The sequence below is a fragment of the Cottoperca gobio genome, unplaced genomic scaffold, assembly GCF_900634415.1.
Source record: "Cottoperca gobio unplaced genomic scaffold, fCotGob3.1 fCotGob3_149arrow_ctg1, whole genome shotgun sequence".
Lineage (NCBI taxonomy): Eukaryota > Metazoa > Chordata > Actinopteri > Perciformes > Bovichtidae > Cottoperca > Cottoperca gobio.
In genome coordinates, this window is record NW_021166809.1 from 16,116 (window position 1) to 30,000 (window position 13,885).

Sequence of the window (13,885 nt, forward strand, 5' to 3'; positions counted from 1 at the left end):
CTGCATCATTTTGAGACAGGATGTGTCTTATTTTTGCAATGTTACGTAGATGAAAGAAGGCAGTCCTTGAGATTTGTTTTATGTGGGAGTTAAACGACAGATCCTGATCAAAGATGACGCCAAGATTCCTTACAGTGGTGCTGGAGGCCAAATTAATGCCATCCAGAGCTTCTATGTCATTAGAAAATGCGTTTCGGAGGCGTTTAGGGCCAAGTATAATAACTTCAGTTTTGTTTGTGTTTAACATTAAGAAGTTGCAGACCATCCAAGTTTTTATGTCCTTAAGGCTTGAAGTTTAGCTAATTGATTGGTTTCGTCTGGTTTAATTGATAGATATAATTGGGTATCATCCGCATAACAATGAAAGTTTATAGAGTGGTTCCTTATAATATTGCCCAAAGGAAGCATATATAAGGTGAATAGAATCGGTCCAAGTACAGAACCCTGCGGAACTCCAAGACTGACTTTGGCTGTCATGGAGGATTTATCGTTAACAAGTACAAATTGAGATCGCTCAGATAAATAGGACTTGAACCAGCTTAGTGCGGTTCCTTTTATGCCAACACAATGTTCCAGTCTCTGCAGTAGAATGTCCTGATCAACAGTGTCGAAAGCAGCACTGAGGTCTAACAAGACAAGAACAGAGACGAGTCCTTTGCCAATAGAAGGTCATTGGTAACTTTCACCAGTGCCGTCTCTGTGCTATGATGAACTCTAAATCCAGATTGAAAAACCTCAAATAAACTATTATTATGTAAAAAATCACATTTGCAACTGCTTTCTCAAGGATCTTAGCAAGAAAGGGAAGGTTAGATATCGTATATATAGATATATATAGTGGTTTTATTACAGCTACTTTAAAGGATTGTGGTACGTAGCCAGATAATAGAGACAGGTTGATCATATTTAATAACGAGGTGTTAATTAAGGGTAAAACTTCTTTAAACAGTTTAGTTGGAATCGGGTCTAAAAGACAGGTTGATGCTTAGACGATGAGATTGTTGAAGTTAGTTGTTGTGTCCCTTTGTAGTCATGTTGTGTCTCTTTGTAGTCATGTTGTGTCTCTTTGTAGTCGTTTTGTTTCTCTCTGTAGTAATTTTGAGTGTCAGACTGTAGTTGTCTTCTGTGTCTCTGTGAAATGTTCGCAGTGACTACAAACGGGGGCCCAGGGGCCTCTCACCTGTTGGGCCCCTGAGCCTCGCAGCAGTAATCAAACATGTTTCTGTTGGACTGTGATGTGGATTTGTCAGTTTGTGAAATACTCACTGAGGTGGGGGGGGGGGGGCTTCTCGATGAAAAATAGTTGAGAGACTCTGCTGATTATCCAACATCTGGAACAGATTTGGGCACGTGAGCCTGGTGGAGAACGTGCAGGCTGCCTCACATACACACAGCTGTGTGAGGGTCAGAACGTCTCCTGCACCAGAGCTGCAGCTCGCTTCATACTTAGTCCTCTGTGAAACCTCCTGCAGCTCACTTCTGCACCCTCCTGGTTCCTGCAGACGAGGTTTCTGTAGATCCTTAAAATGTCCTGAAGGCATTGAATACGTTCAACTAAAAAAAGATTTTAATTACCCCCCGACACCGACTGTAGCAGAGGAGGTTTGTGTCTGCCTGTTGTTCTCACGTAGAACAACATCCAGTCCGTCAGAGTAAACTGTTACAGAGCTGCAGTTTCTCTCCTCGTTCTTCTACCAGACCTGATGCATGTCAACAGGCTGCCTCTGATAACCTATCAGAAGTTTCCTCCTCCTCCCCCACACACACACACGCACACGCACACACACACACACACACACACACACACACACACACAGTTTGTCTGACAGGCTGTTATGTTCGACTCTTCTCACATCTGCTCTCAAACATCTGTACAGAGCAGCGATGGCGTCCTGCACAAACTGACAACAGCTGCAGGATTCTGTAACATTTTTACAACAGAGACCCCCCCCCCATAAATGATGTAAAGACCCTACAGAACAGGGTCAAACATGTAACTAACAGATATCAGCATGAAGCTTCCCCACTTCATGACTCACATCAACACACGTTTATATTACAAGTGTTTAATATGTACATGAGGCGTTATGTAATTGTAATATATGTAAATATAAATGTAACTCTGACGTTTCCTTTCGTCTGATTTCTGACTTCTGACGTGTTTCTGTTTGCAGGAACGCGTCACAGCTGAAGCAGTTGCAGGATCAGATTCTGTTGGAGCAACAGGAAGTAGCCACCTGGCAGCAGGAACAGCCCATCCAGGAAGTCCCGCCTCCACCACAGGAAGTGCATCCACCTGCTCCTTCATCCCCCCCTCTCCCACCTCCCCCCTCCTTCCAGGAGCTGGAGAGCAGCGCCACCATGCAGGCCAGCACCTTCAACTACGCCCGGCCCAAGCAGTTCATTGCCGCCCAGAGCCCGGGCCGGGCGGGCTACGTCACCCAGTCCTCCGGCTCCTCCGGGTCCAGCCTGTCCTCCCCTCTGTCTCCCCCGGCCTCACACAAGCCCTTCACCCGGGTCACCGTGCCCCCCCCCACCAAGGCCGACAGCGTGGAGTCTCCCAGCTCTCCTTCCTTCCCGCCTCCCCCCCCGCCCTTCTTCAGCTCCAGTAACCTGTCCTCTCCGTCAGGCCCCGCCCAGGACTTCCCTCCCCCTCCGCCTCCCCCCCCTCCGCCACTCCCCATGTCTCCAGCACTCTCAGATTTGTCCTCGCCGTTCTCCTCCTTCCCTCCGTCTCCAGCCTCCAGCTTCCTGTCCTCCGTGCTGCCCTCCACACCTTCCTCCCCCGACAGCCCCACCCTCAACGCCCTGGGGCTTCCTAAAGGCAGCGGCACAGTGTAAGTGTATTACCCTCTGAGTATATAAAGAGCAGTATTAGGGGGGGGGGGGAAGGGGGGAGCTCCACGTTAGCTGGATGGAAGATGACATGTTTACATTTTTAGACAGCGTGTTTACAAGAAAACTAAAGAGTCCAGTTAAACACACACACATGCAGATGAAGTTCTCTGTATGGAAAGAACACACACACACACACACACACACACACACACACACACCACACACACACACAGACACACACACACACACACGGACCTGAAGCCTCACTGGTTTTCCAGCTCTGTATATCAAATGATCTGATATAATCTGTTGTTGTGAAGATAAATGCTCCTCTGGTGTCCTGGAGGGAGAACTTTACTTTTTTGTTTCTCCTTCAAGGACATTCCAGGTTAAACAGTTTGCCCCCACACACACACGCACACACGCACAGACACACAGACACACGCACAAACACACATATCCCCCCCCCCTGGCATTCCTGCAGCCACTGTGAGAGATAAGAGGACACATGGTGCTGAAGCTGCTCATGTCCAGATAAGGCTGGAGAGGGACGATAGTGTGTGTGTGTGTGTGTGTGTGTGTGTGTGTGTGTGTGTGTGTGTGTGTGTGTTTTTGTCACCACATTAATGTTGACAAAAGTTTCTGTTTTTTGTCTTTCAGCAAAGCGTTCCCCAGGAAGTCCTCGGTCACCCGGTCGCCCCGCGTGACCTCCGACTCCGACATCCAGGGCTCCAAAGACGCCGTCATCCAGGACCTGGAGAGGAAACTGCGCTTCAAAGAGGAGCGCATGAGCAACGGTCAACAGGTGTGTGTGTGTGTGTGTGTGTGTGTGTTTAGGCATTCAGAAGAATCAGTGTGTTCAGTAACGCGTCATTAACACAGATTAACAAGTCATGATGAAGGAAAGTGTTTAAGTATTTGTGTCTTGCAGCCTCAGATACATTCAGAATGTTTAAAATACAAACATCCCTGATTAATCAGTGTGTGTATCAGTGTGTGTGCCACTCACACACTAACTCACACTGACCCCATTAATCCTGCTTCCAGAAGTTGACCTATGAGGAGAAGATGGCCCGCAGACTGCTGGGGGCCGACAACGCAGCCACAGTGTTAAACACACAGGAGGCCGAGGAGGAGCCCGTCACACAGGTACGCACAGGGGGCCTACAGGGAGCGTACAGGGGCCTACAGGGTGTCTACACGGGGCCTACACGGCGCCTACAGGGGGCCTACAGGGGGTCTACAGGGGGCCTACAGGGGGCCTACAGGGGGTCTACACGGGGCCTACACGGCGCCTACAGGGGGCCTACAGGGGGTCTACAGGGGGCCTACAGGGGGCCTACAGGGGGCCTACAGGGGGCCTACAGGGGGTCTACAGGGGGCCTACAGGGGGCCTACAGGGGGCCTACAGGGGGCCTACACGGGGCCTACAGGGGGTCTACACGGGGCCTACACGGCGCCTACAGGGGGCCTACAGGGGGTCTACAGGGGGCCTACAGGGGGCCTACAGGGTGTCTACACGGGGCCTACACGGCGCCTACAGGGGGCCTACAGGGGGTCTACAGGGGGCCTACAGGGGGCCTACAGGGGGTCTACAGGGGGCCTACAGGGGGCCTACAGGGGGCCTACAGGGGGTCTACAGGGGGCCTACAGGGGGTCTACAGGGGGCCTACAGGGGGCCGACAGGGAGCCTACAGGGGGCCTACAGGGGGTCTACAGGGGGCCTACAGGGGGTCTACAGGGGGCCAACAGGGAGCCTACAAGGGGCCTACAGGGGGTCTACAGGGGGCCTACAAGGGGTCTACAGGGAGCCTACAAGGTGTCTACAGGGGTCTACAGGGGGCCTACAGGGGGCCTACAGGGAGCCTACAGGGGGTCTACAGGGGGCCTACAGGGGGCCTACAGGGAGCCTACAGGGAGTCTACAGGGAGCCTACAAGGTGTCTACAGGGGTCTACAGGGGGCCTACAGGGAGCCTACAGGGGGCCTACAGGGTGTCTACAGGGGGTCTACAGGGGGACTACAGGGGGTCTACAGGGGGCCTACAGGGGGACTACAGGGAGCCTATAAGGTGTCTACAGGGGTCTACAGGGGGCCTACAGGGGGCCTACAGGGGGTCTACAGGGTGTCTACAGGGGGTCTACAGGGGGCCTACAGGGGGACTACAGGGGGTCTACAGGGGGTCTACAGGGGGACTACAGGGGGCCTACAGGGAGTCTACAGGGGGCCTACAGGGGGTCTACAGGGAGCCTACAAGGTGTCTACAGGGGTCTACAGGGGGCCTACAGGGGGCCTACAGGGGGTCTACAGGGGGCCTACAGGGGGCCTACAGGGAGCCTACAGGGGGCCTACAGGGAGCCTACAAGGTGTCTACAAGGTGTCTACAGGTGGCCGACAGGGGGCCTACAGGGGGTCTACAGGGGGCCTACAGGGGAACTACAGGGGGTCTACAGGGGGCCTACAGGGGGACTACAGGGGGTCTACAGGGGGCCTACAGGGGGACTACAGGGGGTCTACAGGTGGCCGACAGGGGGCCTACAATAGAATAATGATAAATAATGATTATGAATATTGATGAATAATATAATAAGAACATCAGAACATGTTCGTGGTCTCAGAGTAGCTCTGGGAGAAACTCACACAGGCTGGAAACATTAGAGCAGCGTGTCCACAGTGTTTACCTCTGTGTTCAAACACAACACACACAAGCTCCTTTCTGCACGCACCCCCCCCCCCCCCAGTGCCTGTAAACACTGCTGCAGGGCGAGTTATGAAAGCAGAGTATAAACACTGTAAAGTCCTGTAGAGCCTCCATAAAAACCTCTGTTTATGTACACACACACACACTGTTTTGTTCAGTCACACACACACACTTATCTGTTCAGTCACTCACACACACACATACACACACACACACACACACACACACACACACACACTGTTCTGTTCAGTCACACACACACAGCCCTTTGTTTATATATATATTTATATTTATATATTATATACATATATTTTTTTTTTATATAAACATGTTTTATTATTTATTTATTTATGTTTATTTATATACATAAATAACATTATAATAACATTATAATCAGATGTAGTGAACCGTGTGCTGCAGCCTGTCTCAGGAGGAGGCGTGGCTCTGCATCTCTGCATCTCTGCATCTCTGCATCTCTGCATCTCTGCATCTCTGCGTGCTTCTGCAGCGTATTTTGATTCTAAAGCCTGTGAATGTTCTGTGTTGAGAGCCGGTGAGAAGAACACTGAACACACAGACAATACTTGTCTCTCTCCACAGGAAGACGAGTCCGCTGAATGTTTCGCTCTGAAGGTCTTTGTTTATCTGTCTGTCGCTCACTGTGAATGTGCACTAAGTCACGCTGAGTGTGTTCATGATCAGCTGATGAAGTCACGCTGAGTGTGTTCATGATCAGCTGATGAAGTCACGCTGAGTGTGTTCAGGTTCTGCTGCACTCAGAAGGCAGCAGTGATATTTCCTGTGTAGAGCTGCATCGACACAAAGATAATCTCCAGCTATTTTGATAATCTATTAATCATTAAAGTCATTTTTTCCTGCAGAAATGTCTTTAAAGTTTGTTACTAGTCTCTCAAATCTGGAGATCTGCTGCTTTTCTCTTTTATATCAGATTAACGTGACAGAACAAGACATTTAGAGACAAACCTCGGACTGTGAGGAACATTCTTCACTATTTTCTAACATTTAATTCACCAAACTAGTAATCAGTTCGTCTGCCAGCCCTCCTGTAATTCACAGGTGTGTCTGTGGAGACGACACAATGTACGATGGTCTCTGCACCTTCAGCTGCTCATTGTTCAGGGTGCAGCACGTTGGTTTTACACAGATTGCACTTTGTTCTGCTTCACCATCACGCGATGCATGCTGTAATGTTAATCTGCATTTGAGATTTAATTAGCAGTTCAAGCTTTAGTAAGCGGAGATAATTGAATATTTCTTTGTCAGAGAGGAACATGCTGCAGCAGCTGCCTCGGCTATTACAGGATCATACCTCAGCACATGGGATGAGGATAAACGCTGGTTCTGCAGCTGCTCCTGAGGCCTGTTATTATCTGTGTCATCAGACCTGCAGCTCTGCAGATGTTCTGCCTCTGCAGAGCTGCAGGGATGACAGATTGATGACCGGTTGATGACACATTGATGAGCTGGTGGGAAGCAGGAGCGGCTCTTTTGCGCAGAGAGAATTAAGAGACTGGGAGAAAGTTGTTAGTTTGTGTGTCAGTGAAGACGGTTAATGAAAGTGTGACGTGTGGAAACACTGCACAAGTGATAATCTCACAAGCTCCTCGTGCTCTGTCTCAAATCTCTTCTCCTTTCCTCTCGAAGGAGTACAAAGTCTCCAGCTTCGAGCAGCGTCTCATCAGTGAGATCGAGTTTCGTCTGGAGCGCTCCCCGGTGGAGGAGTCCGATGACGACGTGCAGCACGACGAGGACTCCGCCGGGCGCGGCTTGGCGCCGGCCTTCCACCAGAAACTCAAACACTACAAAGTGTTTGAGGGCATGCCGGTCACCTTCTCCTGCAAAGTCCTCGGAGATCCCAAACCAAAGGTGGGCAGAGCCTGTGACTGTGAGGGCTGCACGGTCCTCACAGATGTTCATGCACTGAAAGGCTCATTCAAATAAACATGTAATAAAAGCCTCAATCATGATAAAGAAATATGCACAAAAATATTAGAATAATAAATTAAAAAGTCTTAAAAGGCATTGACATAAAAAATAAAGCCTTAATTGGTATTAAAACATCCAAAATAAAGAGATTGGAAGAAGGATTTTATGAATCGTTTTATCTGACGATGTAAAATAAGAAATATTAAAATAAAATAAATGTTTTTAATATACACATGTACATTGTAATCCCTATTATTGAATCCCTGTGGTATTAAACAGGCTGCAGAAACCCTGGCAGCGCTGCAGCATTTATATCAAAACTGTTTATTTCTGCCTTTTGTGTTCAGTTCAATGTTACATTTGTTACATTTTTGATATTGATATTCATCATTATTGCATATTTTCCTCGTCTGGTGCAGCACAGCCCTGAAGATTTGTAATATGAGATGAATATTAGCTGAAGTCGATGATGGAGGGAAGATACTGAACAAGCTCCGTCAGTAATGATAATGACACAGTGATGACAGGCTGCAGAAACGGGGGGGGGTAATAAATCAAGAGAGAAGTAGAAACATTTTCTCATAGACTTCTATAGAACCAGAGGAGCCCCCCCCCTGCTGGAGGCTACAGAGGATGCAGCTTTAAGACTCTTACAGTTAAATCATACCTCGTCTGATTGTTTTCTTTCCCTTCTTGTGTCGCAGGTTACTGGTTCAAAGACGGAAAGCAAAATCTCCAAGCGCAGCGAGCACTACAGAATCAGCCGAGACGCTGACGGGACCTGCTCGCTGCACACGGCTGCAGCCTCCCTCGACGACGACGGCAACTACACCATGATGGCAGGAAACCCTGAGGTGACACACATTACATACATTACATCGGGTTATTACATCGGGTTATTACATCAGGTTATTACATCGGGTTATTACATCAGGTTATTACATCAGGTTATTACATCACGTTATTACATCAGGTTATTACATCAGGTTATTACATCAGGTTATTACATCACGTTATTATATGTTATTACATCAGGTTATTACATCAGGTTATTACATCAGGTTATTACATCACGTTATTATATGTTATTACATCAGGTTATTACATCAGGTTATTACATCACGTTATTACATCGGGTTATTACATCACGTTATTACATCACGTTATTACATCACGTTATTACATCACGTTATTACATGTTATTACATCAGGTTATTACATCAGGTTATTACATCAGGTTATTACATCACGTTATTACATCACGTTATTATATCACGTTATTATATGTTATTACATCAGGTTATTACATCAGGTTATTACATCACGTTATTATATGTTATTACATCAGGTTATTACATCAGGTTATTACATGTTATTACATCAGGTTATTACATCAGGTTATTACATGTTATTACATCAGGTTATTACATCATGTTATTACATCATGTTATTACATCAGGTTATTACATCATGTAATTACATCATGTTATTACATGTTATCACATCATGTTATTACATCATGTTATTACATGTTATTACATCAGGTTATTACATGTTATTACATCAGGTTATTACATCATGTTATTACATGTTATTACATCAGGTTATTACATGTTATTACATCATGTTATTACATCATGTTATCACATCAGGTTATTACATCATGTTATTACATGTTATTACATCAGGTTATTACATCAGGTTATTACATGTTATTACATCAGGTTATTACATCATGTTATTACATCATGTTATTACATCAGGTTATTACATCATGTTATTACATCATGTAATTACATCATGTTATTACATGTTATCACATCAGGTTATTACATCATGTTATTACATCAGGTTATTACATCATGTTATTACATAATGTTATTACATCAGGTTATTACATCATGTTATTACATGTTATTACATGTTATTACATCATGTTATTACATGTTATTACATCAGGTTATTACATCATGTTATTACATCATGTTATTACATCAGGTTATTACATCAGGTTATTACATCATGTTATTACATCATGTTATTACATGTTATTACATCATGTTATTACATCACGTTATTACATCATGTTATTACATCAGGTTATTACATGTTATTACATCAGGTTATTACATCATGTTATTACATCAGGTTATTACATCAGGTTATTACATCATGTTATTACATCAGGTTATTACATGTTATTACATCAGGTTATTACATCATGTTATTACATCATGTTATTACATCATGTAATTACATCATGTTATTACATGTTATCACATCAGGTTATTACATCATGTTATTACATCATGTTATTACATCATGTTATTACATGTTATCACATCAGGTTATTACATCATGTTATTACATCAGGTTATTACATCATGTTCTTACATCATGTTATTACATCATGTTATTACATGTTACATGTTATCACATCATGTTATTACATCATGTTATTATATCAGGTTATTACATCACATTATTAAATCACGTTATTACATTACACACATGTTGTAGAAATGTCACAGCTTCATTAACTCAAATTAAGTTTTTTTAAGTCAGGATTTCTTAAATGTTTCTTAAATGTCTTCCATATAAAATATCTTGTCACATATTTATGTGCATAGTTCAAAGACTTGATTCTGCTCCTTGTTAGTTTTTTATTATTTCTATATTTCGTGTTTGGACACATGAGACACTAAAATATAATGAAATATAAAGAACATCATCCAGGTTCCAACAACTTCATATATTGTGATAAAAGAGAGCACACACACACACACACACACACACACACACACTCTGTTTGGCAGCTCGTAGAAGGTGTCAGCGCTCATTAGTGAGAGAATAATGTGAATCAAGATACTCGTCTGCAGAGGAAGAGGGCGTCCAATGAGACGGAAATCACTGAAGGGTCAACAGTGCTGCAGACACTAGAACAAACTCACATCTTACTTCCTGCCCCCCCCACAGGGTAGGGTGAGCTGCACCGGCAGGATGATGGTGCAGGGCCGTGAACCAGCGAGGACGCAGCCAGCGCTCCGCCCCGGGACACATGCGCAGGTAAGGCTTCATGATATAGAAGATATACTTTATTATAAAACATAAACTTCCCTAAAAGCATCGAGATTCATGTTCCAAAAGGATTCATTCATTTAATTTATGGGTAAAGAGAAAATCAGGCGATAACATGTAAAGTGTAAAAACTTTAAAAAGTAAAAGGCTCTGTGCAGACGATCAAGGGAATTAAACAAAGTGTAAACTTCCTGCCGGTTCTTTATCTTTGTACTGCATAACATAATGTAACATATATAATATATAAGAATATATTTCTAACAGCTGAACTTGTTGATATTCTGACAAAATATGTCTTTTTTGAAGAAATTAAAACATGTTTCTCTCAGAATTCCACCTTTTTAAAAATAGTTCAAATCAAATCAAATCAAATTTATTTGTATAGCCCAATATCACAAATGATACATTTGTCTCAGTGTGCTTTACATTAAAAGAAGCCAGAACTTCTTTAAAGATAATCTGGAATGTGATATCCCGCCCTGAATCCTGCACGTTTCCCTCGCTGTCCGTCAGGCCCCGGTCCCGGTCTAGAGACAGCGGCGATGAGAACGATAACATCCAGGAGCGCCACTTCCGCCCTCACTTCCTGCAGGCGCCCGGTGACCTCATCGTGCAGGAGGGACGACTGTGCCGGATGGACTGCAAGGTGAGAACACGGCTCACAGTTTATTATAATAATGTAATATAATGTAAATCAGGAGGAAGCTCCTGCAGCACCTTCCAGGGATCAAATGATCAAATCAAGCATAAAATAACCCACTGTGCACCATAATGATAATATGAATTATAATAATTATAATAATACATCTTTTTATTTCATATAATTATATGAATATATATATATTTATAAAACATGTTATTCATATATATAAATATATATTTGTATATAACAAAACTGTTTTTATATAAATATATATTTGTATATAACAAAACTGTTTTTATATAAATATATTAAAAAATATATAAAAAGAAAAATTAAAATATAAATATATTTAAAAAAAACATATATATATAGAAGAAAAAAAAAATATATGTATGAGAAATCATTGGAGTGTGTTTAGTTCTTTTTTAAGAAATGACACATCTTCTGATACATGACTGCAGGTCGCAGAGCTTTAAGTTATTTAAGTTTTCTTATTTACATTTAATGTGACCCACAGGCGTTAATGTTGCAGCTGCTGCAGTGTGTGTGTGTGTGTGTGTGTGTGTGTGTGTGTGTGTCTCTACCTGCAGCTGGACTCAGTATCAGTACACTGGAGTCTCACTCTGTTGTTCTGTGATGGAGGAGAGAAGGTTTAAAATAACTGAGCCTGGAGGAGAAACAGAGGATTTGTTAATCACAGTAATATAGAAATCCCTTTTCAGACGCGCCCTTTAATTCAGGGTCTGCAATGCTTTCTGGGAGTCTCCATGTCTGCCAAACAAACTTCCCCCTCTCCTCCGTGCAGCCAGCACAGACGAGATGTTTCCTCACCTCCTCTCTGCGTCACTACAGAGTGTCATTTTTCAGGGATTAAGCTGGATCTCCATTATCTGCTCGCAGCGCTGAGGAACTCTGAAAACAAACCCACAATTAACTGACTATAAAAAGACTTCTTACGCTCGTCAGAAATAAACGGAGAGCATTCCTACGGAGACGGATATTTATAGCAAACTTTCCATGTTTAAAATGTCCCGACTTCTGAAAGTGTGTCAGGAGGCTTCCAGGAATAATGCAGTGCACTTTGTATATCTCTGTATATGAATGTTTGCAGTAACGGTATAAAGGTGTAACTCTGCTCACCGTGATTGTTCGTCCTGCAGGTGAGCGGCCTGCCCACCCCCGACCTCATCTGGCAGCTGAACGGACAGACCATCCGCCCCGACTCCGCCCACAAGATGCTGGTGAGGGAAAACGGAGTGCACTCATTGGTCATCGAGCCCGTCACCAGCCGCGACGCCGGCATCTACACCTGTATCGCCAGCAACCGGGCCGGGCAGAACTCCTTCAACCTGGAGCTCATCGTTGCAGGTAAAGACAGACGTTCTGCATGTGAGCAGATGACACATGAGGACACATGAGGACATGAAAACATCTCAGTCACTTCATCTTTCCGCAGCTAAAGAGATGCACAAGGCGCCGTCATTCGTGGAGAAGCTGCAGAACACGAGTGTGGCGGACGGGCATCCTGTGCGGCTGGAGTGCCGCGTCACCGGGGTGCCATACCCTCAGATCTTCTGGAAGAGAGAGAACGAGTCCTTCACTCACAACACAGACAGAATCAGGTGATGACAGACGACTCTTTGATGTTTCTCTACGCGTGAAAACCGTGTTTACAGAAGCCCTGAGAGAAAATAAGTTCTGATCTAAATCTGAGCCAAACAGACTCCTGTGTTTCAGATCTTAATATAGAGGAGATAGATGAGAGAGATAGAGATATGGAGAGAGAGAGAGATACATTGTAGATATATCAGAGATAGAGTAGAGAGAGAGAGAGAGAGAGGACAATAAAGAGAGAGAGAGAGAGAGAAGAGGAGAGGAGGGAGATATAGAGTGATAGTATAGAGGGATAGAGATAATAGGACATAGATAGAGATAGACATAGAGAGATGGTAGAGAGAGAGAGATGGAGACAGATAGGAGGGAGTAATAGAGAGAGGTAGAGAGAGAGGAAGAGGGAGTGAGAGAGAGAGGACATAGGAGATATATAGATAGATAGACAGAGGTATATATATAATATACATAGATAGATAGGAGAAGAGAGAGAGAGAGAGAGAGAGAGCGAGAGAGAGAGAGCAAGAAGGGGAGAGAGAGAGGGGGAGAGAGAGAGAGAGAGAGAGGGAGAGAGATTAGATAGATAGAGAGACAGAGAGAGAGGGAGAGAGAGAAGGAGAGGAGGAGAGAGAGAGAAGGAGGGAGAGAGGATAGACAGGAGGGAGAGAGAGAGAGAGAGAGATAGAGATAGAGATAGAGATAGAGAGAGAGACAGAGAGAGAAGAGAGATAGACAGAAGAGATGGAGAGAGAGAGAGGGAGAGAGAGAGAGGGAGAGAGAGAGAGACAGAGGGAGGATAATAGATATATACAGATATACATAGAGAGAGAGAGAGAGATATAGATAGAGAGACAGAGGGATGAGAGAGAGACAGAGGGAGAGAGAGAGAGACAGAGAGAGAGATATAGAGAAGAGGGAGAGATAGATAGATAGGGAATACATATGAGAAGAGAAAGAGAGAGAGGGAGAGAGAGCGATGGAGAGATAGAGAGAGAATAGCAGAGCAGAGAGAGAGAGAGAAAGAGGGAGAGAGTAGAGAGAGAGGAGATAGGAGAGAGAACAGAGGGA

The 13,885-nt window shown here is 44.5% G+C and overlaps 1 protein-coding gene across 1 annotated transcript in view; it reads left to right on the forward strand.

Moving 5' to 3' along the window:
- Positions 1-2,174: 2,174 nt before the first annotated feature.
- The window catches only part of LOC115004598 (palladin-like), a gene marked incomplete at its 5' end in the record, with an annotated part of 16,935 nt that continues 5,224 nt past the window's right edge, over positions 2,175-13,885 (forward strand). The window contains 11 exon segments of the mRNA XM_029426278.1: positions 2,175-2,837; positions 3,499-3,643; positions 3,886-3,987; positions 7,204-7,438; positions 8,190-8,215; positions 8,217-8,339; positions 10,462-10,497; positions 10,499-10,551; positions 11,077-11,209; positions 12,367-12,574; positions 12,663-12,828. Of these exon segments, the coding sequence (XP_029282138.1) occupies positions 2,175-2,837; positions 3,499-3,643; positions 3,886-3,987; positions 7,204-7,438; positions 8,190-8,215; positions 8,217-8,339; positions 10,462-10,497; positions 10,499-10,551; positions 11,077-11,209; positions 12,367-12,574; positions 12,663-12,828 (1,890 nt within the window).